The following is a 26137-nucleotide window of genomic DNA, read 5'->3' as shown; positions in this document are numbered from 1 at the left end:
AAGAGTGAAACAACTTTTGAGGGCCAAATTCTGGACAAACTTTTTGCTTACATTGCTTTATTTAATGTCTCCCCAAGCCCTTCAATCCCCTTTTATGAGGATAAGAAACACAAGGTTCCTGGAAATCAACTTGCCCAAGATTACTCAGCCTGGATTTGAGCCCAGGGCTCAGATGCCAAAACCCACGCTCATTTTTCTACACTTACAAGGGTGCAGTCAAGTCTGCTGTAAGCAAATGGGGTATTCCAGCCCCTGTAAGCAGATGAGGTGTTCCAGCCCAGAGGGCCTGAACTGCTGGGAGGGTGAAGGGAGGGGAAATGAGTACATGGGAGGAGGGAGGTACCAGTGCCCAGGAGGTGGTGGAAGAGTGTACCCCTGCCCTTGGGAACCACCCCAGGTGACAGACCCAGCCAAGACCTCAGCTCCAAAAACTCTTTACTGGGGTCTGGGTTCACAGTCCCAACCAGGAGGTGAGGCCAAGTGAGAAGCCAGGGTAAGAAGGGGACTTTACCCCCTGGGGATAGCTGCTTCCAGATCTAATAAAACCCCAGGGAAAGCCCTGGTTCTGGGCCTCCAGCCAGCAACTCTCGAACCCCAGATGGCACGGGCCGGGGGTGGGGACCGGGGCCCACTCTGGGGCAGCGCACACACAAGAAGCAGGAAGCTCTTTGGTTTCAGAATCAGAATGCCACCCCCCACCCCAGCCCATTCCACCTCCCCATAAAACAAGCTTCTCCTCCCTCCCCTTTCACATTCAGCATGATACAATCAGACTGCCAGGGGCCCCAGCCCAGGGCCCTGGACACACGTGCACATTTCCGCAGAGGGCAAGGCAGGCCCAGCTCAGGCCTTTTTCTAGAGAAAGTGGCATCAGTGCAGGACTGGGTGATTTCACTCTCCTCTGTGAAGGACATTCAAGGACACCAACCAAGCCAGGAGAGATGGCAGTTTCTAACAGTCCCCAGGGGTCAGAGAACAGCAGGCCTCAGCCCCTACGGTGGTGGCTGCGCTCCTCCCTGGGCCCCACAACTCTGGGGCTCCGCCAGTGTTTGTCTTTCTTCCCGGACCTGTGGGGAGGGGGCAGGAAGAGGCCTTTAGAGAATAATGCCACGTGCTAAAAAGGGGGTGCCTGAGGAGAAGGGGGCCCTGTTTCTCCTAAGACGGCCAACATGGAGAGCTGCCCCCAATCACACTGAGGGCCAGACCCAGTCTCCCAGAATGAAGGCCCTGCTGGGGAGGCAGGAAGGTGGGAGCAATCTCCCTTAGGCCCTGGGCCAAGCAGATGTAGGCAGGACAGGACAACTGGGGAAGAAAAATCCCCTGGCCCAAAGGGGACCACCTTTCGGGGGAGCAGGGGCAGCTTCCTGCCCTCAAAGACAGGAATGTATTTGGATGCCTTCTTAAGAGAAGCCAGAAGGGACTAAAAGTGGAGATAAGGACCCATACTGAAAGGCCCTGGACTCAGGACCCTTGCTCCTTCACACACAGCCCCCACCGCTCCCCTTCTCCTCTGTCCCACCAGACCCGGACCCCCACAACTGCCCACCTCTTCTTCAGTGCTTTGTCTCCAAAGAAGTGGCTGAAGATGAAGTCCTCAAAGTCATCCACCTCATCATCATCACCTGTTTGTCTCACTGCCACCTCCTCTAGGCTGTCCTCCAAGGCATCCACAAAGTCCCGAAAGCGGAGGCGGTCGTGTCGGAAGATGCCATCCTCACCGAAGTAAGCTGGCGAGAGGGGTAGCTCCTCGGTCAGTTGCCCGGCCCAGGGCAGTCGCGCCAGGTATGTCCTCAGTAGAGAGGCCATCTCCTGCTGCCGCACTGGGGCTAGCTCCATGCCAAACAAGGCCAGACCCTCTTGTCGGGCACACTCGTGCACGCCCGAGCAGCCCTGGGGTGCCCGGTACTTGTGCCTCAGTAGCTCTGCCCAGAATGGCTGGGGGCCGTGTCTGTCTTTAGCCCCTTCCTTCCACTGAGGGTGCTTCTGCTTTTCTCCAGAGGAGTGGAGGCTCCCACTTTTCCTGAGGGGCTCCTTGGGACTCTGTCGCTTACCATCCTTCTTGCCCGACTCCTCTGCCCGTGGCTTGCTCTCCTTCCATCTCCCTGCCAGCTCCGTGTCCTCCTCACCCCTCCAGCTCTTCTTCCTTTCCCAGCCAGATTCCTCCTTTTTATGCTTCCAGTGCCCAGCCTTCCGGTCCTGCTGCCCATCCTGCCACTTTTCCTTTCCACTCCTCTCTCTGGAACCCTGGAAGTGGGGCTCCTGATGCCAGGCTTCTGAGGCATTGGCAGGGACTCCAGTGTCCTGGCCCCAGTTCCCCAGGCCCTGCAGCTTCTGGGCCAGCCTGTGGCCCAGCTCCGCAAGGCCAGGGTGAACTGGGTCCCCTTGGCCTGCATCCCTTAAGCTCCGCTCCAGGTCCTGCTGCACAGACCCCAGGAGCTGCCGCTGCCTCTCCAACTCTTGCCTTAATGCCTGGGCCTCAGCCTCTAGCTGTTCTTTCTGCTCTAGGAAGCCAGTGCCCTGCCCCCCAGGTCCTTGCTCCTTGGTGACCTTTCCACCTTGTGAGCCTCTGCCCGAGCTGAGGCACACCCCATCTGTCCCCCGGATGCAGTCAGCCTCCAGCCCCTGGAGGCGGGCCCGCAGCTGCTGCAGCTCTGACTCCAGGGCCCTCTGGAAGGCCTTGCCCTGCTGCAGGGCCCCTCGGAGCTGGGCGTTTTCCTCTTCTAGCCCTTTGGGCTGGTGCATCAGGCTCCGAAGCTCTTCCTTCTGGGCCTGAAATGGTGTAGAGATAGAGAATACCACAGGAGGGTATTTTAAGGATGAGTCCAGTGCCTTCTACCCCAATTCTATTCCAGTATAGTGGGCAGGTGGCCCAAGGCCCTTTTATGGCCTGGGAGACTCAGAGGATCTGGTTCTAGTCCCCCTCTACCATCCCCAACCTGTACCAGATCCTGGGGTCTCCATATTCAATCACAGGCCCCAGCTTCTATGTCCGTATATAAGCACACACTTCAATTCACCTAAGGACAGCCAACATGTGGCTCTCATTGCCCAGTTTCTACCTCTTGTGCCCAGAACAGACATTACTAATCCATCACAGTCCTTCCTTCCCATTGAGCTTTAGCATGTTCTTCAAATCTTCCACCCAATGCTCTAAGCAGACCATACCAATCAATCAGAGGTGGCATGCCACATGAAACAGGTATGCTAGCCCTGGCCTAATCTTTAGCATGAGAGATATGAGCAGAGAACTAGGAAAATGACCTCACTATAGTGGAAAACAGACAGGGTTAAGGTACACAGGGAAACAGGGGAAGTTTCTTTTTGAGGGAGAACAGTGGGACAGACACTGAACCTAAGGAAGGCTGGCCTACCCTACTGCTTCCTGCTTGCACCTACCTGAAGCTGGGCCTGCAGCAGGTGGATATCCTGGTTCTCCTTGGCCAGCTTGTCCAGCAGAAGGGCCATGTTCTGCAGGCTGGGGACGCTGTCAGGGGGTGCTGAGGCTTGCAGCTGCTGCCTTAGCCCATCCTGAGGGCAAAGGAGCCAATTACCCTACCCTGTCCCACAGCCCTGGCAGCCCTGAACACCCTGACCCAGGCCAGCACACTGAGGGGCACAGTCACACAAACCTGCCCCTCCCCCACGGCATGCAGAACCTCGGAGTCCACTGTGGCATCTGGAAAGACCTGCAGCTCCACTTCTTCCACAGGCCCTGTGGGAAAGTGAAGTCCTGAAACTGGCCCCAAGACACAGAACCCACTCCTCCCACATGCACATAGGGTCACTGTCCTGCCCTGGACCCACCCGACTGAGAGGTCCAGCCAGCTAAAGAGCCAAGGGTTGCTCTGAACAGCTGACAAGGCATAACTGAGCAATAAATGTATAGCCCCCAGCATCCCTATTTCTGACCCAAATTACTGCCCCCATCAGCCTCCCTCGGGGTTGGGAGGGGACAGACACCAACAAACCAGGGCCCTCCCCACTCACCACTCTCCAACTCTGAGAGGCCACCTGAGGACAGAGACAGAGCAGCCTGGTGAGACCTCAGAGGAGGGCGTGACAGGAGGGGCTGGGCTAGAGGCTCAGGGCCCCGGGAGGGAAGGCGCCACTCACCAGAGAAGAGGAGGATCCCTAGGCCCAACAGAACCAGGGCCCCGAGGAGGCACATATTGAGGGAGAGGCCCAGCTCTCCGCTTACACCCTGGCCTCTGGCCTCGTCCTCCACATCCAGGGGCAATGAAGGCTGAGGAGTGCTGGGCTCCCGGCCCCGCCGTCTCCGCAGACCCTCCACGTCCATGTCGGTGTCATCTTCGCTGCTGGTGCAGTGTGCCTCCTCCCTGATCCACGCTGGAGGAAGGGATGGGGACAAGTCAGTGAGGCAACTGGAGACTTGGGACATAGGAAGAGGGGTATGTGGGGGAAGGCACAGGGAAGCCCCTAGCCGTGATCACAGAGAGGGCCTGTCTGCATGAGCATCAGTGACCGCCCTTGCCCAGTCTGGAGATGGGAGACCGGTCCTTTCAGTCTGCAAACTACAAGGGTGGCTTCATCCTAAAAGCACCTCCTTCCTCCCATCACTTCCTATAGGACGCCTCCCATTGGGTTCCTATAGCTACCACCATCCTCCAAGGCCAGTCCTATCTCTGGCCAGTCCTGTTCAGTGCCTCTCTGGCTCCACCTGGTCCTAAAGGTGGTGGTCTCCTGACACCACTTCTATCCTCTGCTCTTCTCACTGTACACACAGTCCCCTGCTGTCTCTGCCCCACAGCCGCCTGGAGCAGAGCAATCTATCTTGCCTGACCTGGCCTCCCTAGAGGTCCGTGTCCAGGCATCTCCTGCCCACCAGTCACCTCTTCCTGGGTACCCCTCAGGGACCAAACACTCAACACACTGTCCTCCAAACTGGTTCTGTTCTGGTGTCGCCCCAATTCAGGGAAAGGCACGCTGCGACCCTCTAGCCAACTGAAGCCTTCATGTCACATCCAGACAGTTCGACACTTGAACATCTTGACATCGCATGCCTTGTACGTGCCATGGTTCGGGCCTCCATTGGCTTTGCCTGGCCACTTAAGGCCCCCTAAACGGCCCGAGGCCCTGGCCTCTCCCTCCATCCTGTCACCTTCGACACAGATGAGTTCATACACTCCTCTGCCGCAAACCTCAGATGCAGCCTCCTCAGCACAGGACAGGCGGCCCCCAGCCCTCGGCTGACACTGCAGCCCGGGCAGCCTGCCCTCTTCCTCCCGCCCCACCTACTGGAAAGTCAACCTTCCCCAACCACCCCTGCCTCTCCTTTCCCCTCAACCTCCCTCACCCTGTCCCCTGACTGAGCCACCCTCCCCCTCCTGTGGGAGCAGCTTAATTGTATGTCCCCTCGCACAGGCCAGGAACCATCCACCCTCCCTCCTCCCCCACGCAAAGCGCCAACATGTGGTAAGGACTTAGGAGATGAGAGATGAATCTAGAGGCAAGAAAAGAGGAGGCCCCATGGCAAGGAGAAAAGAGTCAACCAGACCTGGGCACTGCCACTTTTCATCTGTGTGACCTTGGTCAAGTCACCTAACCTCTCTGAGCCTCAGGGGGAGGTGGGGAGGACTCCCTGATACAATTTAAGGAAGCACCAAGCCACTAAGTCCTGGCGCCTGGCCCAGAGCCGAGCTCAACAGTGAGGGCCACTCCCACAAACGCACCTTCTGAAAGGGCAGTGCCAGGGGGAGATGAGGAGCACCCTCACCTGCTTTGCGGGACGAGGGCAGACTCCGTTCCGAGCTCTGATCCTCCAGGTCCTGTGTCTCCTGTCCCAGCTCTGCCGCCACAGGGGTCTCCTCCAAGTCTCCCTGGGCCACTGTGTCTCCTGAGCCAGGGCACTCCACACCATGACTGTCACCTTCCAGGGCGCCCTGATTTAGACAGACTATGAGCAGCCCCCGGCCCTCCCCACTTCCCTCCCTCCTTCCCTCCCTCCCGCCCCCCTTCCTTCCTTCCCAAGGCAAAGGTCCTCACCTTGGCCGCAGTCTCCTCTGGCAGAACAGGACCAGACTGGGAGCTTTCACTCTGGCAGGGGGTCTCTGTAGTGCAAGAAAAGGCCCAGGGAAGATACTACAGCCCCCCAACTAAACTTCCTACCCAGCCCTCTTGCTCCTGCAGGCTTCAATTGGTTGGAAGAGGCAGGAAAAAGCCAGGATAGAATGAGGGGACAATATCTTAAACCGAAATTAATGTGGGAAATAAGACTCATCAGCTTCCCTTTCCCTGATGAAACTCACACCCTAGAACACAGGAGAGAGAGGGCTGCACCCACCCTCGGCAAGGGCCTTTTACCTTCTCCATCCAAGGTCCCAGCCAGTTCTTCGACATCTGCCTTGGAGGAGCCCCGAAGGGCCTCGGGAGCTCTCAGAGGTACTGGGCCCATCCCGGACTCTGGGCCCAGGGTCTCCACAGGCAGGCTCTGCTCCAGAGAAAGGACAACAGGACAAACCAGAGTCCCTAGGGCCAGCTGCGGGCGCTACTCAGGGACCCCAACCCACACAAGGCGGGAAATACAGCACACGGAGCAGTGCGCTGATCCAAAGTGAGGCGGGACGAGGGGTCCGCGGCACTGCAGCATCGTCACAGCCTGATCGTTGTCTGGCCCTTCCTCACCTCACCTGCCACTCTGAGGAACTTTCAGAGGCTCGGTTCTGCTTAACGAAGAAGTACCACTAGACCAAGGCGCTGGACACCAAACAAACCTGCCCCCCACCGAGAAGCTGGGTGCACAGAGCCTGAGTCTCCCTCCCCTCCAAGATCGTCAGCACTTCCCTCCCTCCCCACAAATGGCCAGTTACTGGTTGCAAGGTAAAAAGATGGCAAGAGAACAAAGTCCCCTGGGTGCCTAAGGGTCACAGTCAGGTCCTCCACAGGCTACAGTTGCCCTCAAACAGTTGGCACGCCCACTTCACTTATATCTTCTAAGTTTTTCTGGCTTTTCCCACTCCCTGCCCTTGCAGCCCACTCCCAGTCACTGCTTACAGAAGCCTGGCCCGCTGCATCCACCCTGGCCTGTCCACCGTGGTGCTGAGAGCCTGGCTGTTGGGTTCGGCCTCTTCTCTCCATGTACATTCCTTCCCAGTGGGCTGATCGCCTGTCCATGGCTCCCGCCACCCCTCCAAGAATAATTCCTGGCCTTAGGATGTTTCTTTGCAATTTTGAAATCACTTTTTTCTCATGGCCACCTCTACAAGGCAAGAATCACAACCCACCCTTTTCACAGGGGAAGACAGCAAGGCACAATGCACAACTGTCCACAAAGGCACCCAGGGCTCTGAGAGCAGAGTGTCCACCCTCTCCTACTGTGTGTCCTGCTTCAGCATCACCCCTGAGGTCAGCTTCTTCTCCCTACAGCGGGTTCCTTTAGGGCACTCACACTCCACATGCCTAACTCTAGCTCCTCGCCTTCACTCCTCGCCTAACACACCAAGCCACTGGGGCTTGGATCCCTTTATAAACTTTCTCCAGCCCCTCAGTCCTCCATCCCACCAGCCCCTCCACCCTCCTCAGTGGATTTAGGAGCACAAGAGTCCACTGTGAAAGCCCCACCAACTACTACCTATATTACAGGATTTTAAAACATCCACCATCTGTGCCCCGCAAGCCTGCAGAGGCTCCACCCTCTGCCTGGGCAATGAGTATCCCAGCTCCTTCAGACATGGAGCTGTCAGCCGTTTCCCAGCAGGATGAGCCCTGAATGCCTGACCCAGGCCCGACAGAGCTTGTTTCCCACGGGGGCCAGGCTCCGCCCCTGGCCTCACTCCAACACTCTGGCCCATGCCGCAGCCTCACCCGACCGGCCTCCTCATCATCTCCTCAGAAGGGCTTTCCCACTGTGCCTCAGACCCCCTGCTCAGGCTGGTCTCCCTACCAGAATTTCTTTCTCACTTCTCACAGCTCACCACAGCAGTCGGTTCCCTACTTTCCAGGCATGGTCAAGTCCCAACACCTGACTCGTGGGCCCTGACTTCCTTCCCCTGACACTGGAGTCCCTTTCACAGGTGGCAGAAGGTGAGGCAGATGACCATCAGGACCAAGGAAGGGACAGACCCAGAAAGCAGCCCAGACCTGCAGGAATCCCCCTCCATGAGGTTCCCAGGCCTGTTTTTCCTACCTCTGAACCAGCAAGCATCCAGCTGTTGTCTGAATCTGGGCAGGAGGCCATGGTTGCTGAGGTCCCTGAGGTTGCTGGGGCTGCCACCTACAGAGAAAAGCTTCAGCACCCCTGCTCCCTTCGGAAGATGCAGGATGCAGGGAGCAGCTCTGGCTGGGTTCCGAGGCTTAAGGGCTGGGCAGCAGCTTCCAGACTGGCCTGGGTCCAGTCCTCCTGACCCTAATGCTTCAACTCTGCAGGGCAGTATTTGTCTTGCAAATCAGAACCTGTGGGCAGCCAGGGAAGCTTGGCTGTTCCAAGGACCAACAGGGCTTTGGGAAACTGAACTGACCTTGAAAGCTCAAGTCGAATCAGAGGGCTGGAAAGGCTTTGGGGAATAACCGAGACAACTGTCTCATGCTATGATCAGGGCACATGGAGGCCATAAAGTGGCTGATCTGACTTGCAAAGACAAATGGTGAAAAAGAGTGAGGAACAAAACCCAGCCCTCCCTTTACCCCAGTAGGCTCCCCCCACCAATCATTGCCTCCTCCACTGCCTCCTTCAGCCCTAAGTCTCCCATTCACCCACCCACTGTAAGTCCTTCATACAGTCTAGTTCAGGGGCTCTCAACACTGGCAGCACACTGAAATCACCTAAGACTGTTTCAGTTGTGCAGGGACAGGTGCAGGCAGGGATCTCTTTTAAAACCTCCCAGACGGTTCTCACCTACAGCCAGGGTTGGGCGTCTGAACGTGCCTTAAGTTGCTCTTCTGTTACCCTCCCTCTCCAGTTCAAATTCTGTTCCCTTCTGAGTAACCCCCAAGTTTCAGCTAAGGGAACTTAAAGCTGATTGGGGAAAGGGCTTTATCACAACTGTCATGTATAAAGACTTTACAGTTTTCAAAGCATGGACAGAAACCGAGGCTGTGGTCCTGCGGGGGTAGATGTGCTCTGACCTGGCAGGGTGGGGGCGGGGAAGTCCCTCCAGCTTCCAAAGCCAGGCACAAAGGAGGCCAAATAGAAAACGACCTACCCCTTCATCCAAGGCCCAGAGTGTCCCCTCAGCTGGGCACCTGCAGCTGGAATCTGGCTGGCATAAAGGTGGAGGAATAGAGGGGCTGACCCCCCAGAGTCTTGAGCTATGATCCTTCAGGGGAGGACAAATAGCTTAATACTCAGGGACCAGAAGAGTGGTAAGTGGGAAAGGACTCTGTAAGGAAACCCTGGGGGACAGGAGTGTGGCTGGGAGGACGGATGGCAGTCCCACCTTCGGAAACCACATGCTGTTCCCTTATGTGTGAGTGGGTGTAAGGCACACAGTGGGTCTTCCAAGATCCAAGACCACAAAAGATAAAGGACACCTCAGTGTCTCTTCCTATGCCTATGTCTCCCAGACACACACACCCATCCGGCAAGGAAACAGGAGAACGGCTGCAGTGACTCCCCAAACCAAGTCCCACAGCCCCACCTGCTGCCGCCAACCAGCTTCCATAGGCCTCCACAGGCCCATCACTGTGCAGCCTCCTGCTCTCAGGCCCCTCCTCTGCTGCTCTGTCACCATCTCCCCAACCCCAGTTCCTGTGTGACTGTTAACAGGTGGTGGCAGGAAGGAAGTGGCAGCAGCTTAGGCTGAAGTCCCTGTTTATCCCTGGCTGTGTACAGCCTGCTCAGGTCCTCCAGAACCAAGCACTATGGCAACCAGCTTGTGATGTCAGACCATTGTCTCCATGGAAACCAGCAATGGTATTTGGGTCAACAAGACAAACACTTCTGAGACCCAAACAGGAGACAGTGCTGGAACCATTGCACGCAAGGTTCTAAGCCCTGGTACCTCTCTTGGTTGGGTTCACCCAAGATTCCAAAAGATCCCCCTGTTCTCCCAAGTCAACATCTCATGCCTTATTAGGAAGTTCCTTCTGCTGTCTAACCTCTACCCTTCCCCTCTGTCCTTTCAGATCTCTTTCTTATCATCGATCTCTGGGAAAAAAACTCATCACCACCCCCTCCTCCACTACCCCCTCTCTCTTCACTCAGGAAGAAATCAACAAAAACACCCTTTAAGGATTATCAGAGATTTCTGCTATTTCAACAAAGCAGCTAAAGGGGGAGCTCTCCCTCTCTGTTCAAAGATGGGAAGTCTGGTCTAGCTAATGTCAACCCCTCTAAGAGTTGTTCCCCCAAAGCTCTAAAGCAAAGGACTTAGGGCCACAGTATTTGCCTGGGGGACCCAGAGCAAGTTCCTGTTTTGGCAAAAGCAGCCCATGGTCCCTTTTCCCCCATTCCAGCATTTGATAGCAGCTCTGCAGACTCCGTAAAACACAAGCCTTTGCGTTCGGCCCTTCTCCATTACCCTCCCTCCCGAAGCAGATCTGCGGGGCCCTCTCCGCTCTGGGGCATTACCTGATCCAGCGTTGGCTTCAGGCTTCAGCTGAACTTGTTGCGCCCTCCCAAGGTTCCCAGCCCCAGAAAGCAGAGTAGTCATGTGACCCAGTACTGACCAATGGGAAGTCAACTTCATTGAGGGCGGGGGTGGGTGGAAACTTTTGGCCAATGAGAACTAGAGTTGAGGGTCGGGGGAGACGGAGAGAGTAGGGGGCACTGCAGAGCCTTAAAACCTGGGCTCGCCTCCTGGTAGGATATTGGAATTCCAACAAATCGAATTTTGGGTGACCACCCCTCCTTTCCCAGTGTCTCTTTACTCGAAGCAAGACTCAACTGAAAGGTAAACGGTGGCATCTCCGGAGAGGACACGGCCAAAAACCCAACTGGTCCCAGGATAGACACGGGCAGCTGCAGCTGGGGGAGGGGAGAGTGGCAAGTTGAGGTTGGAAATAGGCTTCCTGCCGCCCTCCCCTTTCTGTTCCTGTACAGATTGTCTAAGGGTGTCACTGCCCCTTGTTTAAAAGGCGAGGGGTCTGAAAAGCATTCTCAAATGACATCTGCTGAACCAGGCCGGGGCTCCCCCCTCCCCCACCCTGGAGCTACATTCAACTCCTAACCCAAATAACTGGAGGTTGGAGGGTGGGCGCTAAACCCGAGAACGCTACAGGCACTTGCTCCCCTGAGGCCTAGGAGGCAAGCCTCTGCTAGGCTCCAGGCCGGGCCCAGGAATGCGCTCAGAAATCTCATAGCAGGGACGGGGGCGGGCGGGGTTGGGGGAATGCGAGCGTAAGAAGGGGGCGTGCAGGACACCCTCCACCCAGGTTCAGCTACAGGGCCAGATCTCTCTGCCATTAGGACCCTCAGGTATACACGACCCCCCACCCCAAGTGCCCTCCCCAGCAGTGACGTTTGCCCATCCCAACCTTTGTGCACAGTAACAGCAGCGAGTCCCTGTATGGGTTTTAGTCATTTTATTAATCCAACCGTACAAAAGACCCCTCTCCCACCACCACAATTCTGCCACCCCCGCATTCCTCCAAAACAGTGAGGAAGGGACTGAGCAGACTTCCCACAGGAGCCACTTTACAAAATGCTGATGTGGGGGAAGGCAGCACAAAAATAGCAACAGATGAAAGGGGACAACAGAACCACAAAAACACAAAGTTGACCAGCCACTCTCTGTTTTAGAGTGGGGGGGGGGCGGAACATGACGTGACACTGAAATAGGCGGGTGTCCTTTCTTCCCACAGCCTCACAGGCCGCTGGCCCCAAGTAGGCAGGCAAGCTGAGTTCTGTCTCCTCTGCACATGCTGTCTGGGCAACCACTAACCCTCTCGGGCCGCCTCCTTCACCCCACTGAGCAATGTGTGCACAAGCTTTCAAAGATCAGCGGTGAGGGGCACCCAGGCCCATCTCTGGCAGGCAGTGCTTTAAAATAAAAACAAAGCACAGAACAGGACTCTGGCTGAGAAATGAGTACTAGAACACCAGGCCTGAGGATGTAACCAGCAGGGAAAGAGAGAAGAAACACCCAGGCTCTGAACTGCATTTTCAGTACCTTGGCATGAGGGTACTGCTGCCTCCCCCACCCACAGGCTGCGACAGGGATCCTTTTATCAGAAGAAATGAGGTATAAGGGCCCCGTGCCCTTTCAAGCTTTCTCCTACAATCAAGCCAGAGAGGTGGGGGAAGGAGGGCACCAGAAGTTGAGGACCAAAGCTGAGAACAATGTGCAACAGCTGGGCAGGGCCGGCGGGGGGTGTACAACACAGTACAGGCTTCCAGGGCTGTCCAAACTTCCAAATACTCTGGTCTGTCAGACCACATATCCCATTTTTGGCAAACAATAATATGGTCATTAGCAGAAAAGCTCGAGAGGCTGAGAAAGGACCAGTGACTTTGGTATGAGGGAGATGTGTCCCAACAGCATCCCTTACCGTCTCGAAGCCCCAAATCACCGAGAAAATGCCATGGCCAAGAACTCTCCTGTTTCTTCAGGCTATTTGGTTCTCTGAGTGGGAAAGCATTAAGCAGGTTTTGGAGGTGGAAAGGGGAAAGTAGGAAAAGGGGACAACCCCTTTTTATTCCCAAACACTGTCTCTCAGAGCCCATGGAAGGGCTACTACTGTAGGGAATGGGAAGAGACCCAAACTCCTCTGGCTGGAAACCTTTTTAACACTTGACTCCAAAAACTAAGGCTGGAGCTGTGGGGCTACATGGAGGCATGTTAGGCACAGGTGTTTGGGATGTCCATCCTTCTGCAGAGGGAATACCTCTGCCTTCCAGATCTTTCTCCAGCCTCTTTTCTCTTGCAGCCATACCCCTAGAGGCTTCTAGAGACTGCCAACAAAAAATGGCTCTGCTCGGCAGGGCTTTGGTTTCCTGGATCTCTGCAGATCTCCACGTGAAAGTTTCCGCAACAGTGAGCGACCCAGGCTCTCCTGCCTGCCTACCCCAGTTCCTCTTCTGCCCTCAGGAGCCACTGTGTTTCTGCTCCAGGGGGATGGGAAGCCAGTGGAAACAAGGACTAAGAGCCAGACACGAAATAATCACCCTGGAAGAGCAGGGAGGAATGTATGCACTTCCCTGGGTCACCTGGCCAATATCACCCATCGTTGGCAGCTACCAGCTGCCCCATGCCCTCACGGATATAGACAGACTGGATCTCCTTGGTCTTGAGGCAGAGATCGCAGGCCCAGACTGCAGAAGCCTCGGTGGTCAGCAGCCCATAGGCACTCTCAGTCATACCGGTGCACTCTCGGTGGAACCACTTCTGGCAGGAGGCCTCACACAGAATGGCGTCCTGATCGTCGTTCACCTCACTCCGACAGGCACCACACGGATACACCAGGCCCGGAGGAGGCTGGGGCCCTGAGCCCCCACCTGCCTTGCCGGGGGGTGCCAGACTGTTGGCATCTGGAGTGCCCCCACTGCGCCCACTGCTGTTTGGGGGGAAACTGGGCTGACTCCCATTAACAGCAGCAGCAGGGGAGCCTGAGTGGGGCTCCTGAGGAAAAGCAGTGGGAGCAGGTGGATTCAAGGGCTTTCCCCCGTCCTCACCACCAGTGCCAGGAAAGCCAGGATCTGGACCAGAAAAGGGACTTGTGTTGGGGGGTAGGCTGGGGAGCCCCTGACCAGGTCTCTGAAGAGAAGGGCCAAAAGGTGCCCCTGGCTGGGAAAAGCGCTGGGGGAGAGAAGGAGGGCCCAGCTCCCCTCTGGGAGGTTGTCCCATGGTAGGTGAGATCATGGGACCAAACCCCCCAACCGGGCCTGGCATCATCTGCCCACCAGGAGGGCTAAAGTTCTGACCCAGAGGCTGGTTGAAGGGCTGGCTAGAAAAGTTCATGTTGCCCGGGGGTGGGTAGCCAGGGCCCTGTGGGGGCATGTTGAAAGCAGGGCCCATAGGGTTAGGAGGGAAAGGGGGTGGCTGTCGACGAAGAGGCTGGGGACCCCCTCCACCTCCAGTGCTGTAGCCTGGGGGTACTTGGCCTGCCATGCCCCCCTGAACACGGAAGCCTCCAAAGGGGACAGGACTGCCAAGGAATGGAGGGGCCGCGCCCCCCACCTTAGGGGCTCCGAAGTCATCCTCAAAAGGGTTGGATGCAACCAGGTGATCCACCATTGGAGTCGGAGGTGGTGCAAACTCTGTCAGATGTGAGTATGCAGGGCCCTAGTGGAGAACAGATGAGGGAAAGAGCAAGTCAGGGAGGGAAGTGCAGACCTCAACCAGAAGAGCACCAGAAACACAATGCACATTTTGGAGGCTGGCTCCAGCCACCTCAGATCTAAAATCAAGACAGACCTTAGAACGCTACAGAGAAGCAGGGAGGAGCACAGAGCAGTAACTGTGTTTTTAAAACTGGCAGAACTCTGCTGGAATCCCAGCTCTGACACCGAATAACCTCAAGATTCCTTATCTGTAAGAGAGTCAGCTGCCCACCTCCCAAAACTGTTAAAGCAGTACTGCACAATCCTCGGCACCTAGAAAAAGCTAGTGATAAATGCTGTCATTATGAAGGAACCAGAACAGGAAAAATGGCAGAGGAAGATTCTACACCTGACTGATAAGGTCTTCGGTCAAATCATCTCATCTCCCTGCCCCCTGAAAACCTGTTATGAAGCTGAAGGACAGGAACAGAGCAGAGACAGCTTTCTCTTCTCCCTGCCCAAGGCATACACTGGAGTGACAGAGTGGAGAGTACAGGGAGGCAGAGCTGCTAAAATTCTCGCGTCCACCAACCACCATTCACCTGAGTATTTGACTTCCTCCGCTTCTTTTCTGGGCTCTTCATTTGCAAACCTGGAAGAGCAGCAAAACACAAACAAGTTTCCCTGAGGTTTCCCCAACCTCCTTTCTCCCAGTCATGCTCGCGGGAACTCTCCTAAATTGAAAATATGCTTACTTATTTACAACAGATAAGTACTTACAAAGGTGTAATATGAAAAGTAAATTATATTACCACATTCTCAGTTGCCTCTTCCTTTAAATGAGATATCCATCCCATCTCTTGACACTCTCAGATCCCCAAATGACTCCTGAAATTCCACGTGCCTCCAAACCAGGACACCTGCCCCTAACCCTGGAGGGCTTCCCTCACACATCCCCCGGCCTCTCGGCTTAAGGACTCCCGCCTCCCCCGCCCAACTAGTCTCCCTCCAAGACCCCCAACTCCTCGGCTTCTCCAACCTCCGGCCCTCTCAGCGTTCTCACCGGCCTTGCCCTGCTTCCTCCCGGTGCTGGGCGGCGCAGGGGGCGGTGCGGGGCCGCCACCTCCCTCCAGCTTGTCCGGTGGGGGCGGCGCCGACGCGGCCATGGAGTGGGGGACCCGGGTCAGCGACGGCAGGGGACGGACGAGCCCTCGGGCCGTACCATCTCCCGGAAAGGGGGTCGGGGGCAGCACACGCCCCCCGAGCTGTGGCCACCCAGAGCGTGGCAGAGGGCAGGAGCCGATCTGAAGTGGCAAGAACGCAGTGGTCCCAGCTTCACTACCCGCCTGCAGCCACAGCTACCGGAACCGGAACTCAGCTTGGCCACCACCACAGAGCTGGCTGGGGGGAGGCGGGGTCCAGGCTAGGCCTTCCCAGAGCTCCGCCAGGGGGCAGGGCCGTACCACCGCACAACCTGGGCGGGGGAGTGTGCACCAACAGTGGCGCGGGCTAGCGCCCCAAGGCTGGCGGCAGCGGGCTCCCCCTCCCTCGGCTGGACCGTACCATCTAGGGCCGGAGGGCCGCAGCACAGGGGAGTGCGGTCGTGAGGCCAGGCCGATCGGACCGCAGTCCCCAGTGCGAACACCAAAGTGCCCCGACGGTGATCCCAACGGTGCTACCCTGTGTCACCCTCCCGGCGCACCCCAGTGGTCACGCGGCCAACAGCTCAAGCTAAGCCAGGAGGATCCCACCGCCCCAACTCTCCACCAGGAAGGGCCCACAGCGAACAATAGATAGCGACAGTGACTGAGAGGCTGAGGTATAAGAAATATGCATTTTAATGATTCTTTCCCTTTGGTATAAGTGAGACCCGTGAAATCATCCAAACAACAAAAAGGAGGCGAGGGTTCAGTACAGTCTCCCTTAGAGATGGGCCCGGCTTCCACGTCGTTGTGGCTGCCCCACACTCTACGGTAACTGCGGGTTTTAGGTTCCCCGCCCTCGGCCCACCAGCGAAACGCGGTAACTGACACACGGTGGGCCGGACTCCCCCCTGCTTGCCTTTCGGTAAGGGGCCCAAGTGCTTCCCGCACTGTCTGTCCCACAGTGGACTTCTGACCTGGGGCTCACAGAAAAGAACGCTGCCAGCCCCGCTGCCTCCCAGGCCGGGGTGAGAGAAAAGCCAACAGTTGTGAAAGGGCTTTGAAGTCGAAGAGGTGAATGTATAAACGTAACCTCTATTACCATCATTTTGTGTTCAAGAATAAGCCATGGGAAACAAATGAGGAAAGTATATCTACAACCCTAAAATATATGCATAAAATAAAAAATAAATGCAGTTACAAATCTGTAGGCGGTACTTGGGGATTGTCTACTGCTTTGAGTCTCAGCGCCCAGTCCTGCCCCCACCAAACCCATCTGGGAGAGCTAACAGTCCAGGAGGCCCCGGTTCTGTCACACCCCCACCGCCCTAGCACAGGGAGGCAGGGCGCAGAATCCAGGAGGAAGGGCTACACTTTGGCTGTAGAACACAACATGCACGCAACACGGAAGGGCTGGGGATGAGGGGCATGTATATACAGACCCCTGGAGTCAGGAGCTCCACCAGGAGGCACTGAACAAAGAAGGAGTCCATCTCCCCCCAGCTGGGAGCGGGGCTCTGAGGAAATCTGTAAAGGTGGCGTATGCCCAGGGAGAGGGAACAGCTGCCACCCGAGGCCTCTGTTCTCCCACCTCAACTGGAGAGGGTGCTGAGCAAGGAGAGGACAGGTCCCAGAAGCCTAGGTGTCGGCACCCCATCCTTGACCTTAGGGGCCCAAGAACTCTGCATAAAATACAGTATCTTAAGAACTACGAGATGGTCAAAGGCACAAAGTTTAAACACTGGGAAGGGAGGGTTGTTGAGATGGGCTGGAGTACCCTGAGCCCAGGGGTAGACCACAGATGTGATTTGCTCCCTGTTTCCTGGAAGGGTGACTGCCTAACACCACAGGCCATTTCCCACCGAGGCACACCGCCCAGGCCTTGAGCACCCACCTTCCTGAGGAAGAGGGTATCGAGTTGGCACAGGAAAGGCCCTGGGAAGGGGGCCACTCTAGGTTAATACTTTGGTGAGGTTTGGGGACAAGTAGGATTCTCCCCCAGGCTGCTGACTCATACTTTCTCCCTGAGCTGGGCGCTAAACCCAGTGTCCACACCGCCCCAGCTCCTGCACAAGGGCAAGCCCACAGGACGCTCCAGAGTGAGGCCCTGAGAGGAACAGTGGAAGGGGTTGAAGGGCATCTTCTGAAAAGCACCTGGGACAGATCACAATTTTCGCTCCACAGGTTGCTGTAGACACAGTTCGCTGCCCGCAGAGATGATGGGCAAGTGATTGTCCATGTGGTAACTGATGAGGTGACTGACACTCTCAAAGCGGTGATCCTTTGTCCGAACCTGGGAAGTGGGAAGGAAGAGGGTCGATTCTGATGGAGAGTCAAGTAAGACCTCAGCCCAGAAGCCAGAGGAAGCTGCAGTATTCCAGAAGACTGGGAAAGGAGAAAAAGATGCCAGGGGCAGGAGGCCGTGGAAATGGGAAGGTCATGAACTGAGAACAGGCCAAGGGGACAGGAAAAGTTGTGAAGGGTGTCTACTCCTCCCCTGACCTAGAGGAAGGTGGCAAGTCTCAGGGGACAATGTGCAGTACAAAAAGAATGGAAAGGAGGCCAAGATTGCCGTAGGAGAGAGAGCAGAGTTATGAGACACAGTGGGGCAATGCAAGTTAAGAGCAGGACACTGGCCTGGGCCCTGAGTCTGGAGAAGGGAGGAGGCCCATGGCTCCCTTATAAGAGGAGACTTGGGGTGTCCAATGGAACCATCTGACACTGAGCACAACCTCTCTAGGATGGTTACCTCGTTTATCAAAAAGGGGCCTCAGGTAAGATAAGCACCTTTTAGCTCTCCTAGGCATAAAGTCTGGGGATTTGAGGATGGGCCAGGACTAAAGAGAACACAGCTCCAGCTCAGGAATGTGAGAAGGGAAGGAACCCTAAGCTGATGGATGGGGGATGCCAGGCACCTTGTGAGCAGGGGAGGCCCATATGGAGGCACCCAGCTGGGAAAATCTAAGGAGCAACAAGGTCAGGAACAGGGCTGCCCAAGAGGGTACTGCGCCTCCCTTTGTGCCACCTCCACCTGTACCCCTGCCACACTCACCACACCCTCAGGGTCCACCAGTAGCAGGTGCTTGGGCTGCCCACTCTGCAAGCCAGTGAGCACATACTGGCCAGGTGTAGTCGTGCTTTCCCGCACCAGGAAGTCCCCATTGAGCTGCAGCAGGGCTTCAGCCTCCCGCCGGCTCAGCTTTCCATGGAACCAGGGCTCCCCTCGGAGCTGCTCAGCCATGGCCACTGACTGGGGAGGTGGAGGCACCCGAAGGGCATCTTCAAAGGGCTCTAGGGGTGCAGAGAAAGGACTAGGGGAGGCGGCTGGCACAACACATGCCCAGGACCCAGAACCTTCAGGGAGGCGAGACCAGGAAGGAAAGAGTATAAGGAAAGTAGGCAGATGGAGAAGCAGAATAGAAAGAAAAGCACTCACTCATGTCAAAGAGGTCTCGAGGTGCACTGCCATTGACAGCAAGGTTGGGGGGTCCAGTCCCACCCCCGGCTTGTCGGACCTTGTCCAGGTTCTGGACATTGACATAGGAAGGATCATCAAAGATCTCTCTGCCTGCTGAGGAAAAGGGAGGTTTTCAGCAACCCCAGCCCTGCCTCCTGCACCCCGGGTTCTGTCCCAGTCAGCCCCCTCCATACCTGGGCAGGGTGGCAGAGGTGGCATCTGCTTATGGACTTCTGGGTCTGCCCCAACAGGCTGCCCCACAGGCTGAAAGTGACAAAAATGAGGTGAGACCACTCCTATCCTGGGCCCAACCCACCTCTATCCAAGCAACTTACCAGTGTAGCTCCCAGGTGGCTGGGGGTCTGGGTACTGGGCAGAGTGGGTCGAGCAGGCCCTGGGGGGGCTCCTTCCCGAAGCCTCATGTCCACCACCCCCCCAAGAGGGGGTTCCTTCCCTGGGAAGTCATTATAGTACTGATGGTCAGGTGGCTCTTCCTCCTCCTCGTCCCAAGCTGAGCCATCGAAGCCAGCCATCCTTTGAGGAACAGGAGGGAGTGAAGAATGTGGGTGGGAGGATGGAGGAGAGGAGAACAGAACAATGGCCGCCATGTACAGGGATTCCCTTCAGGCAGGCCCTAGCCTAGGTGTTTTATATAATCATTTCATCCTCTCTCACCCCTGTATGGTAGGCAGTACTTCCTTCCCCAGTTTTATAGATGAGAATGAGGATCACAGGTGAAAACATTTGCCCCAAGTCTCACAACAAAGGTGGTTCAGCTGAAATGTAAATTAAGATTTGACTTGAAAGTCAAATCTTCTTGATCACTGTGCTAAACCGTAGGGAGGGGCTGCTCCAAAACACTTTAACCTCCTGACAGGACTCACCACCTACTGGCCTGAGGAGGGTAGGGATCTCAGGAAAGAGCCATCCTCCCTCACTCAAACTTTCAATGACTTCTAGGGGAAAGAAAATCAAAGAACTAGGGGTGGAGAATGGGCAACTAAGAGGGACAGGCCAGATACAGGCAGCAGGGAATGAAAAGCCTGTCTAGCCAGGTCCCACGCCTGCCAGTGAGCACATACTCGGTAGTCTGAGGTCCCAGACTATAGCTCCACCACAGGCAAGTGAGGGGCGAGCTGGCCCTGCAGCAACCCGGGCCTCCAAAATACTTGCCTGATAGCCACCGGAAACTTAAGAATAGCAGGAAGTGGGAAGCAGGGGCACACAGGTTATTTCCTTCCCTGAACCATTCTGAGCTCAAGTGTGGGAACAGCAGACGTACATTCCCAGTTCTGGTCTGGGGTCCAGTAACTGCCCCTCCCTCTTCTCCCACTCACCTGTCATGGGGGGTGACCAGCTTGGGTGGGTTCCTGAGGTACTGTTTGAATCGTAACTCAAAGGCCTGGCCAATGGTGCTGATGACGTCCTGAGCAAGCCCTTCGGGACACTCCAGGATGTGGCAGGCTGAGGGCACAGCAGAGGCTGTCAGTGAGCTGTGAGGCGGGGTTGCTGGGAGGAGGTGCAGACAAGAACTCATCCTCCTCAGCCAGAGCCCCTGCTTAGCTCCTGGTGCACTGCTCACCTGCCTTACGGACAGCTGGCCCTACCCAGCGCTCCCCACCACGCCTCACCTCTCTGATTCACCGGGTCTTTGGCAACATAGGCGACATATTCAGCAGTGTCCTGGGGTGAACAGAGTCAGAAGAGGTCAATTAGCTAAATGTGATAGCCCCACTTCACTCCTGACCCCTAAATCACAGTCCTTTTCAGGTATTACCTCCATCCTAGTATGCCCACTTCTCTGGCCAATGTCTTCCCAATCCCTGTCTCTTACTCTTCTCCCACCACCTTTGCTCTGTTCCCCAACTCACCGGGTCCCCGCCGGACGCAAACGAGATAGACTGCATATGGTGGTTGGCAATGATCTGAAGGTTAGGGCGGGAGATGGAGAAGGAAGGGAATGAATGATACGTGTCAGGCAGCCTCAGGACTCACCTCCCCACCCCTAGCCCAGAACCCTGGAGACTCAGTCCCATCCTTCTAGCTTCTCAATCCACGTCCTCCTAATCTCCTCCTACCGTACTATCCTGCTGCTCCTAGTTTCTTGCCCTCAAGGCCAGGTCCCCGCTTAAGCCCTCCCATCAGTGCTTCTGGTCCCCCTGCCCAACTCCACCAACCTGTCCCCACCAACCTGTTTGCAGTCTGCGGCCATGAGGTTGAGGCTGCTGGTGGAGACGGTGAGAGTGATTGGCATTCCAGCAAATTTCAGGTTACTCCTCCCCAGAATGGAACTGAGTGGGCGGCTACAGGGCTAAGGAAGTGCCCAAGGGTCTCAGAGGCTGGAGGTTCTCAACACCCAGAAACCCCCACACTCTTGCCTTTTGGCCCTCTCCCACATGTCCCACACTTGCCTTTGCCCTGCCCCTCCACATCTCCCAGAAGCATCCCTAGCCCCATGAACCCCAGGTACCTTTCTCCTTCTCGTAGCCCCCTTAGCACCTGGCACAGCCTCACACACCAGGCTGATGGCCTCCCTGGGGAAAGAGGGGTACTCAGACCCAGAGCCTGCCTTTCAATCCTCTCAATCAGCTAGAGCTGCCATAAGGCTGGGGGAAGGGAAGGCCAAGCCAGACTCCAGGGGCACTCCAGGCTCTTTGTCATGGTGGATTGAATTAAGGGCCTTTAATATTTGATGACACTGAGAAGCCGCTTCCTGGCTGATTGGGTTAGGGCCTCAACAGACTGGCCCCACCCCCTTCCAGCTACCAAATGTCCCATTCCCTTCCCAAAGGCAGCAGCAACCTTCCATCTACCCCTATTTTCTACTCAGCCGCCAGCTGCCTCTGCCACCTCCCCACACAACTCCCAAGGCTGGATGAGTAAGAAGGATCCAGTCCAGAGTTTCCTATTTTCACTCAGACTCACCCTCACTCCCCTAACTTCCTCTCAATCCCCTTTACCACCCAAAGACGAACCACTACTAGCACCACCACCAGGTGACCTGGCCCTCCTCCCCTCATGAGCTCCAGAATGCCCACATTCTGCACCCTCCCCACTGACCTGGTGACTTGAGTTCGGGTGTTGAAGTCAAGGGCACGCATTGACTGCAGGACCTCCACACAGCCCATGTACTGAGGGGAGGGACGGGAGATCATGCGTCAGCCACCTCCCCCCAGGCCCTCCCCAAAGGGTCCTAGTACTTTTCTCTACATGGTCCCTAGGAGAAGTAAAGATGAAGTTCTGCCACAGCCCACAACATGCAGGACAACAAGGAATGAGTAGAGAAGGAAAGAGCAAGCTGGAAGGACCTCATGCATCTGGGAAGAGAATTTGGAGGAGTGACAGTCATTGGGTGGGATAAAGTGACATCTCTAGAAAGGGGGAGGAGACTGGAGGAACAATCAGGAGTCGCTCATTCCAACACTTATTAAGGGCCTCCCATGGGCTGGGCATTGTGCTAGGCATGGCAGGGTGGGGGTGGGGTAGGGGAGTCACAAGAAGAAAAGGGGGCCCAGGCAGACCTGGAAGGGGCCGCAGGATCAGAAAAGCAGCAAGACAGATTTAGGGAAAAGGACACTGAAACCAAGGGAGTTGCTGGGGGAGAGCAGGAAAAGAGAGACCCCAGCAAAGCTACAGCAAGCAGAGGAACCAGAGGGAGGGAGGATGTTCACTCACCCGAACCAAGTAGGAAACCCCAGGTCCCATGACTTTGTCGTTAGGATGCAGCCAGCCCCTCGTGGGCTTATTGACAAAGCTCCCGTGGCGGGTCCACTCCTCGCCCCCCAGCTGGCCCCCTTCCACCCGAGTCCTGCGCCCGCCGCCTCCACTCAGCTTGTTCATGTCCTGGAGGAGGGGCAGGGGGCCTGAGTCTGGCACGGCTGCCCCTATAGTCCCTTCCCCATCCTCCGCAGCCCTGCCTGGCTCCCCTTTTGGCCCCGGGCGCCCCCCAGCCGGGTTGGCCAGCTTCAGGTTGCTCATCCGGGGGAAGAAGGAGCAAAGGGTAGTGGGACTATCGTCGCCAGGCAGAGGTGGCAGGATGGGCCCCAGGGAAGAGGCTGATGGGGAAGGCAGCTCCTCCGGTGGGGTGGACCCCGAAGCCCCCTCTTCGAGCGATGACAGAGACTCATTCCGAAGTGGATTGTACTTGGGCTTGGGGGGCAGGAGATCCATGGCTGGAGTGAGAGGGAGGCTGCTGCCCAGCCTGGCCCCCCTGCCAGTCAGGGCAAGGGGGCCAGGCAGGGGGCATCCCCAGGCCCTTAGCCTGATTAGCTCTTTATGGTCCAGGGATCTCAAGGGTCCTGGGAAGGAAGAGGGACAAGTGTCTCCGACTCCTCTGGCGTCCCCAGCTCAGACCCAGGCGGTTTCAAGCCCCATCCCCGCCCAGCCTGGGGCCTCTTCTCTGGCTGAGAGAAGAACAGGCTGGACCTACAGCTGCCTGGCTCCTCCCCTGGGGCGGGGAACTAGGGGAAAGACCAATCCCAAAGACAGTGCTGACTCACAGGCTCCGAGGGGCTGAGCCCCCGCCACTGCCCCAACCTAGAACTCTTACAGAGGTAGAGCTACCCACCCCAGCCCACCTGCAAACAAACTAGAATCTAGGGAGGCATAAAGTGGGGGTGGGAGGGAAGGATAGAAAAGTGAGAAGGAAAGGAGCAGGATAAGAGGAGGTCTGGCTCAATCCAAACCGGACAAGGGCAGGCCAAATGGAGCAGGAAGCTGAGGGAGGGGAGGGGAGGAATGAGGGAGGAAACAGAGGCAGCTGGGGAGTAGAAAAGGGAGGGGATGCCTGAGCTCAGCATTTTCCTTCCTGTTCTGGTTAAACACTCAAATTCCCCCTATCTTCCAGCCCAGGCGACCCCACCACCACTACTACTACCATACACTGGGGTGGTAGCCCCAGGGAGCCCGGGCCATTAGCAATCTCTGCTTCCACAGCAGTGGACAGAAGCTAAAGAAATGGGGAAAGGAAGGAAGTGATCCTAGTGGATGAAGAGAGGGGCCAAAGAGGGCAGCTGATGAGGTAAGAGGACAAAAGCCAACCTGGGTGGTGCATCAGGGAGAGGAGCTGGAGAGGAGAAGGCAGGCTGGTGGAGCCGCCTTCTCTGTGCACGGCACCTACCATGCCAAGGAGCAGTGGCCCACAGACAAGCACTCTCCTGCTCCCTTTTCCACAGGCCTAGTTTGCAAAGCCAGCTGTCAAGGGTAGAAGTAGGAGCAGAGCACTGACACCAGGGTCCACCCCCCTGGACCTGCCAGGTACGCCATTCCCCTCCTTCTGCAGTGGTGACTGGTGAGGATGCATGTGTCCACTGGGGAACACAGTTCCTCTCACAGGAGGGGTGAAATCTGATTGGAGGAGGTGGGAGGGTGAAACAGGTGGGAGACCACGAAGGGATGGAGAGGGCAGAAGACAAATCTGTGCAAAGTAGAGGAGAAAGGGGTGCCAGGAGATGGGCTTAGGCTGGACACAGGGAAACCATCCCAAACCCATTCCTTCCACCCACAGCTTTCTGCCACAGCTCTGCTTGAGAGAGCCACAGAGGAAGTTGGAAAGTGACCAAAAAGGAAGTAGTAAAATACATATACCCTGAAACTCACCTTGGAATTACCTATTTGTAAATTACTTCGGAAGACAAAAAGATGCAAATAATCACTTGATTATAGTAATAAACAATACCAGCACTCAAAATCTGTTGGATATTATGCTAAGCTTTCACTTTCCCTCAGTTCTCATCAGAGGAGAGCTTTGTCATTTCACCCACCACTCATGAATTCTCTCACGCCATTTCCTAAGGCTCCGTGCTCAAGCATAGAGAGCATAAGGAGAGGCCTCAGTCATAACCTCACATCCGCGACACACGCCAACACACACCGGGATGTCTTCATCTTTACAGATGGGCATTCTGTAGGAGCCTACTGCATTGAAAGGCAGAAAATGACCAACAGGTGTGAGTATTTGTAAGAAAAGAAAGAGGAAGAAATAGGGCTCATTCTGCATAGAGGGAGAGGAGCTTGGCCTACTGGCAGTGGGGGTGATTGATTGGGTGTTGGGGAGAAGCTGCATGTGCCTTCTCAGACCAGCAGGGAGGAGGCAGCAAGAACTGAGGGAAGTAGCAGGAAATGTCGAAAGCCTCAGGAATGTTTCCAGAAAGGAAGGCTGGGCAAGTGGGACCAGAAGGAATGTCCAGACACAAACTCTGGTTAGGGGGAGGGTAAGAGCCATAGAAGTGGTGAAGGCTGAGCAGCCCCTTAAAACAAACAAACAAAAAGCAAAAAAAGTGACTGTCTCCTACACCCACCCAAGTCACTATTTTCTGGTAGTAAAAAACTTTTGCTCCTGTCACACACCAAATCCCTTGGTACACGTATGAAACATTATAGCTGTTTCCGCGGTGGGTCGATCCTGCGAAGGAAAACTCAGGGAGTGGCACCAGAAATCTATGAGCAAGTCTCTCTCCCACCCTCGTGCCAAACCCCAGGTCCAGCCTCCTTCAAGTAGCCACCCTTGGTAGGGGGTAAGGGAGAGGAAAAGGAAAAGGGATGTCTCTAATCTCGCTCCTCAAACTCAGAGATGGGAATTTTGACTTCCCATTTGACAGAGTACAGGAAGCTCAGGAAAACTGAGCCCAATGCCCAAAAGAGCAAAAAGACAGGAAAATGTGAGCAGATGGAGTTTATGGGGCTGAAGACAAAGCTTCTGAGGTAAAGACCTGGGTACCAAAAAGATAAACCTCCTGAGAGAGGGTAATCCCCTAGGACCGATGTTTTGGAGATTTATAGGAGGCAAGGCTTCCGGACAATCCGACGTGGATTAAAGAAGGGGCGGTATTTCAAGAGGGGCGGAGCCCCTAGGAAGGTGTGGCTTCAAGAATTCGAATACTGTAATTTTTTGAGGGGCAGGGTTTAGTCCTTTTGGGAGGTAGGCTTTCTGATAGGCAGCAGTTAGCGGAGAATCGTCGCGCCGAGGCGGAGTTTCAGGGAATTAGAAAGACTAGCGTGGAATTTCTTGTACTAGGGCTTGGAAGCATGTCTAGGGGTGGGACTTCCAGGAAAGCTGGGCGACAGGGTGGGGTCAGGGACAATAAACAAAAAACAAGTCGGGGTTCAGGGAGCCCCCTAAAGCTAGAAGGTGGGACTTCCGGGGAGGGGGTCTCAGGGGGCGGGACTTATAAATGAAGGCCGGAAGTAGGGTCCCGGGAGAGGGGTTCCGGGGCGAAGGAGTGGGTTACTTCAGGAGAAAAACAGTCTCAACTTACCAGGGCCTCATGGAGTCTCTGCACCGCACCGCGGGCTGATTTGGTTGGGGATCACGCCACTGCCTCCTTGGGTCGCTGCTCCAACTTTCTCCCCGGGCAGGAACTTTATTGCACTCACTTCCGGCCT

At 56.0% G+C, this 26137-nt stretch overlaps 3 protein-coding genes and 1 long non-coding RNA gene across 8 annotated transcripts; 1 reads left to right on the top strand and 3 right to left on the bottom strand.

Annotated features, from left to right (window-relative positions):
• Positions 1–28: 28 nt before the first annotated feature.
• On the bottom strand, positions 29–10612 carry PBXIP1 (PBX homeobox interacting protein 1). 4 transcript variants are annotated; one of them, XM_037050622.1, is made up of 11 exons: positions 10526–10612; positions 8144–8230; positions 6322–6448; positions 6004–6068; positions 5735–5900; positions 4114–4347; positions 3988–4011; positions 3630–3712; positions 3397–3528; positions 1547–2769; positions 29–1067 (listed from the first exon to the last, which is right to left on the bottom strand). In XM_037050622.1, the coding sequence occupies exons 2-11, from the start codon at positions 8192–8194 to the stop codon at positions 986–988; spliced, it is 2187 nt and encodes a 728-aa protein (XP_036906517.1). In that variant the 5' UTR covers positions 8195–8230; positions 10526–10612; the 3' UTR covers positions 29–985. The 4 variants fall into 4 exon arrangements, with proteins under 4 accessions (XP_036906517.1, XP_036906516.1, XP_036906514.1 ...); XM_037050621.1 differs by lacking the exon at positions 10526–10612 and adding an exon at positions 9393–10073 and having other exon boundaries at positions 3657–3712; XM_037050619.1 differs by lacking the exon at positions 10526–10612 and adding an exon at positions 9393–10072.
• An 851-nt stretch (positions 10613–11463) lies between these two features.
• Positions 11464–15539, bottom strand: PYGO2 (pygopus family PHD finger 2). Its single transcript, XM_037050626.1, has 3 exons — positions 15219–15539; positions 14758–14807; positions 11464–14177 (listed from the first exon to the last, which is right to left on the bottom strand). The coding sequence occupies exons 1-3, from the start codon at positions 15319–15321 to the stop codon at positions 13113–13115; spliced, it is 1218 nt and encodes a 405-aa protein (XP_036906521.1). The 5' UTR covers positions 15322–15539; the 3' UTR covers positions 11464–13112.
• A 431-nt stretch (positions 15540–15970) lies between these two features.
• SHC1 (SHC adaptor protein 1) lies at positions 15971–26123 on the bottom strand. Of its 2 annotated transcripts, XM_037050624.1 has the most exons (13): positions 26011–26123; positions 22430–23052; positions 21815–21885; positions 21225–21288; positions 20946–21065; positions 20626–20679; positions 20386–20437; positions 20092–20218; positions 19090–19288; positions 18949–19018; positions 18734–18868; positions 18350–18588; positions 15971–17590 (listed from the first exon to the last, which is right to left on the bottom strand). In XM_037050624.1, exons 2-13 carry the CDS (start codon positions 22922–22924, stop codon positions 17462–17464), a joined length of 1755 nt encoding a protein of 584 aa, XP_036906519.1. In that variant the 5' UTR covers positions 22925–23052; positions 26011–26123; the 3' UTR covers positions 15971–17461. The 2 variants fall into 2 exon arrangements, with proteins under 2 accessions (XP_036906519.1, XP_036906520.1); XM_037050625.1 differs by lacking the exon at positions 26011–26123 and having other exon boundaries at positions 18734–18865; positions 22430–23370.
• LOC118990182 (uncharacterized) lies at positions 23687–24401 on the top strand. Its single transcript, XR_005067177.1, has 3 exons — positions 23687–23774; positions 23929–24010; positions 24261–24401. It is a non-coding gene; the product is annotated as an uncharacterized LOC118990182 (long non-coding RNA).
• Positions 26124–26137: the final 14 nt, after the last annotated feature.

Source organism: Sturnira hondurensis, unplaced genomic scaffold (assembly GCF_014824575.4).
Source record: "Sturnira hondurensis isolate 20B ecotype Veracruz unplaced genomic scaffold, ASM1482457v3 Scaffold0006829, whole genome shotgun sequence".
NCBI classification, from domain to species: domain Eukaryota; kingdom Metazoa; phylum Chordata; class Mammalia; order Chiroptera; family Phyllostomidae; genus Sturnira; species Sturnira hondurensis.
This window is presented reverse-complemented; position numbering and strand designations above follow the sequence as displayed.

Coding starts and splice junctions, on each gene's coding strand:
- PYGO2 (XM_037050626.1), bottom strand. CDS start 15,321: ATGGCCGCGTCGGCGCCGCCCCCACCGGACAAGCTGGAGGGAGGTGGC. Junction 14,808..15,218: donor GAGGAAGCAGGGCAAGGCCG/GTGAGAACGCTG, acceptor CTGCTCTTCCAG/GTTTGCAAATGAAGAGCCCA. Junction 14,178..14,757: donor GGAGGAAGTCAAATACTCAG/GTGAATGGTGGT, acceptor GTTCTCCACTAG/GGCCCTGCATACTCACATCT.
- PBXIP1 (XM_037050619.1), bottom strand. Junction 5,901..6,003: donor CAGAGGAGACTGCGGCCAAG/GTGAGGACCTTT, acceptor TGTCTAAATCAG/GGCGCCCTGGAAGGTGACAG. Junction 3,713..3,987: donor CCTCTCAGAGTTGGAGAGTG/GTGAGTGGGGAG, acceptor ACTTTCCCACAG/GGCCTGTGGAAGAAGTGGAG.
- SHC1 (XM_037050624.1), bottom strand. CDS start 22,924: ATGGATCTCCTGCCCCCCAAGCCCAAGTACAATCCACTTCGGAATGAG. Junction 20,438..20,625: donor TTGCGTCCGGCGGGGACCCG/GTGAGTTGGGGA, acceptor TGTTCACCCCAG/GACACTGCTGAATATGTCGC. Junction 18,869..18,948: donor ACCTCTGCCACCCTGCCCAG/GTATGGAGGGGG, acceptor CCTTTTCCTCAG/CAGGCAGAGAGATCTTTGAT.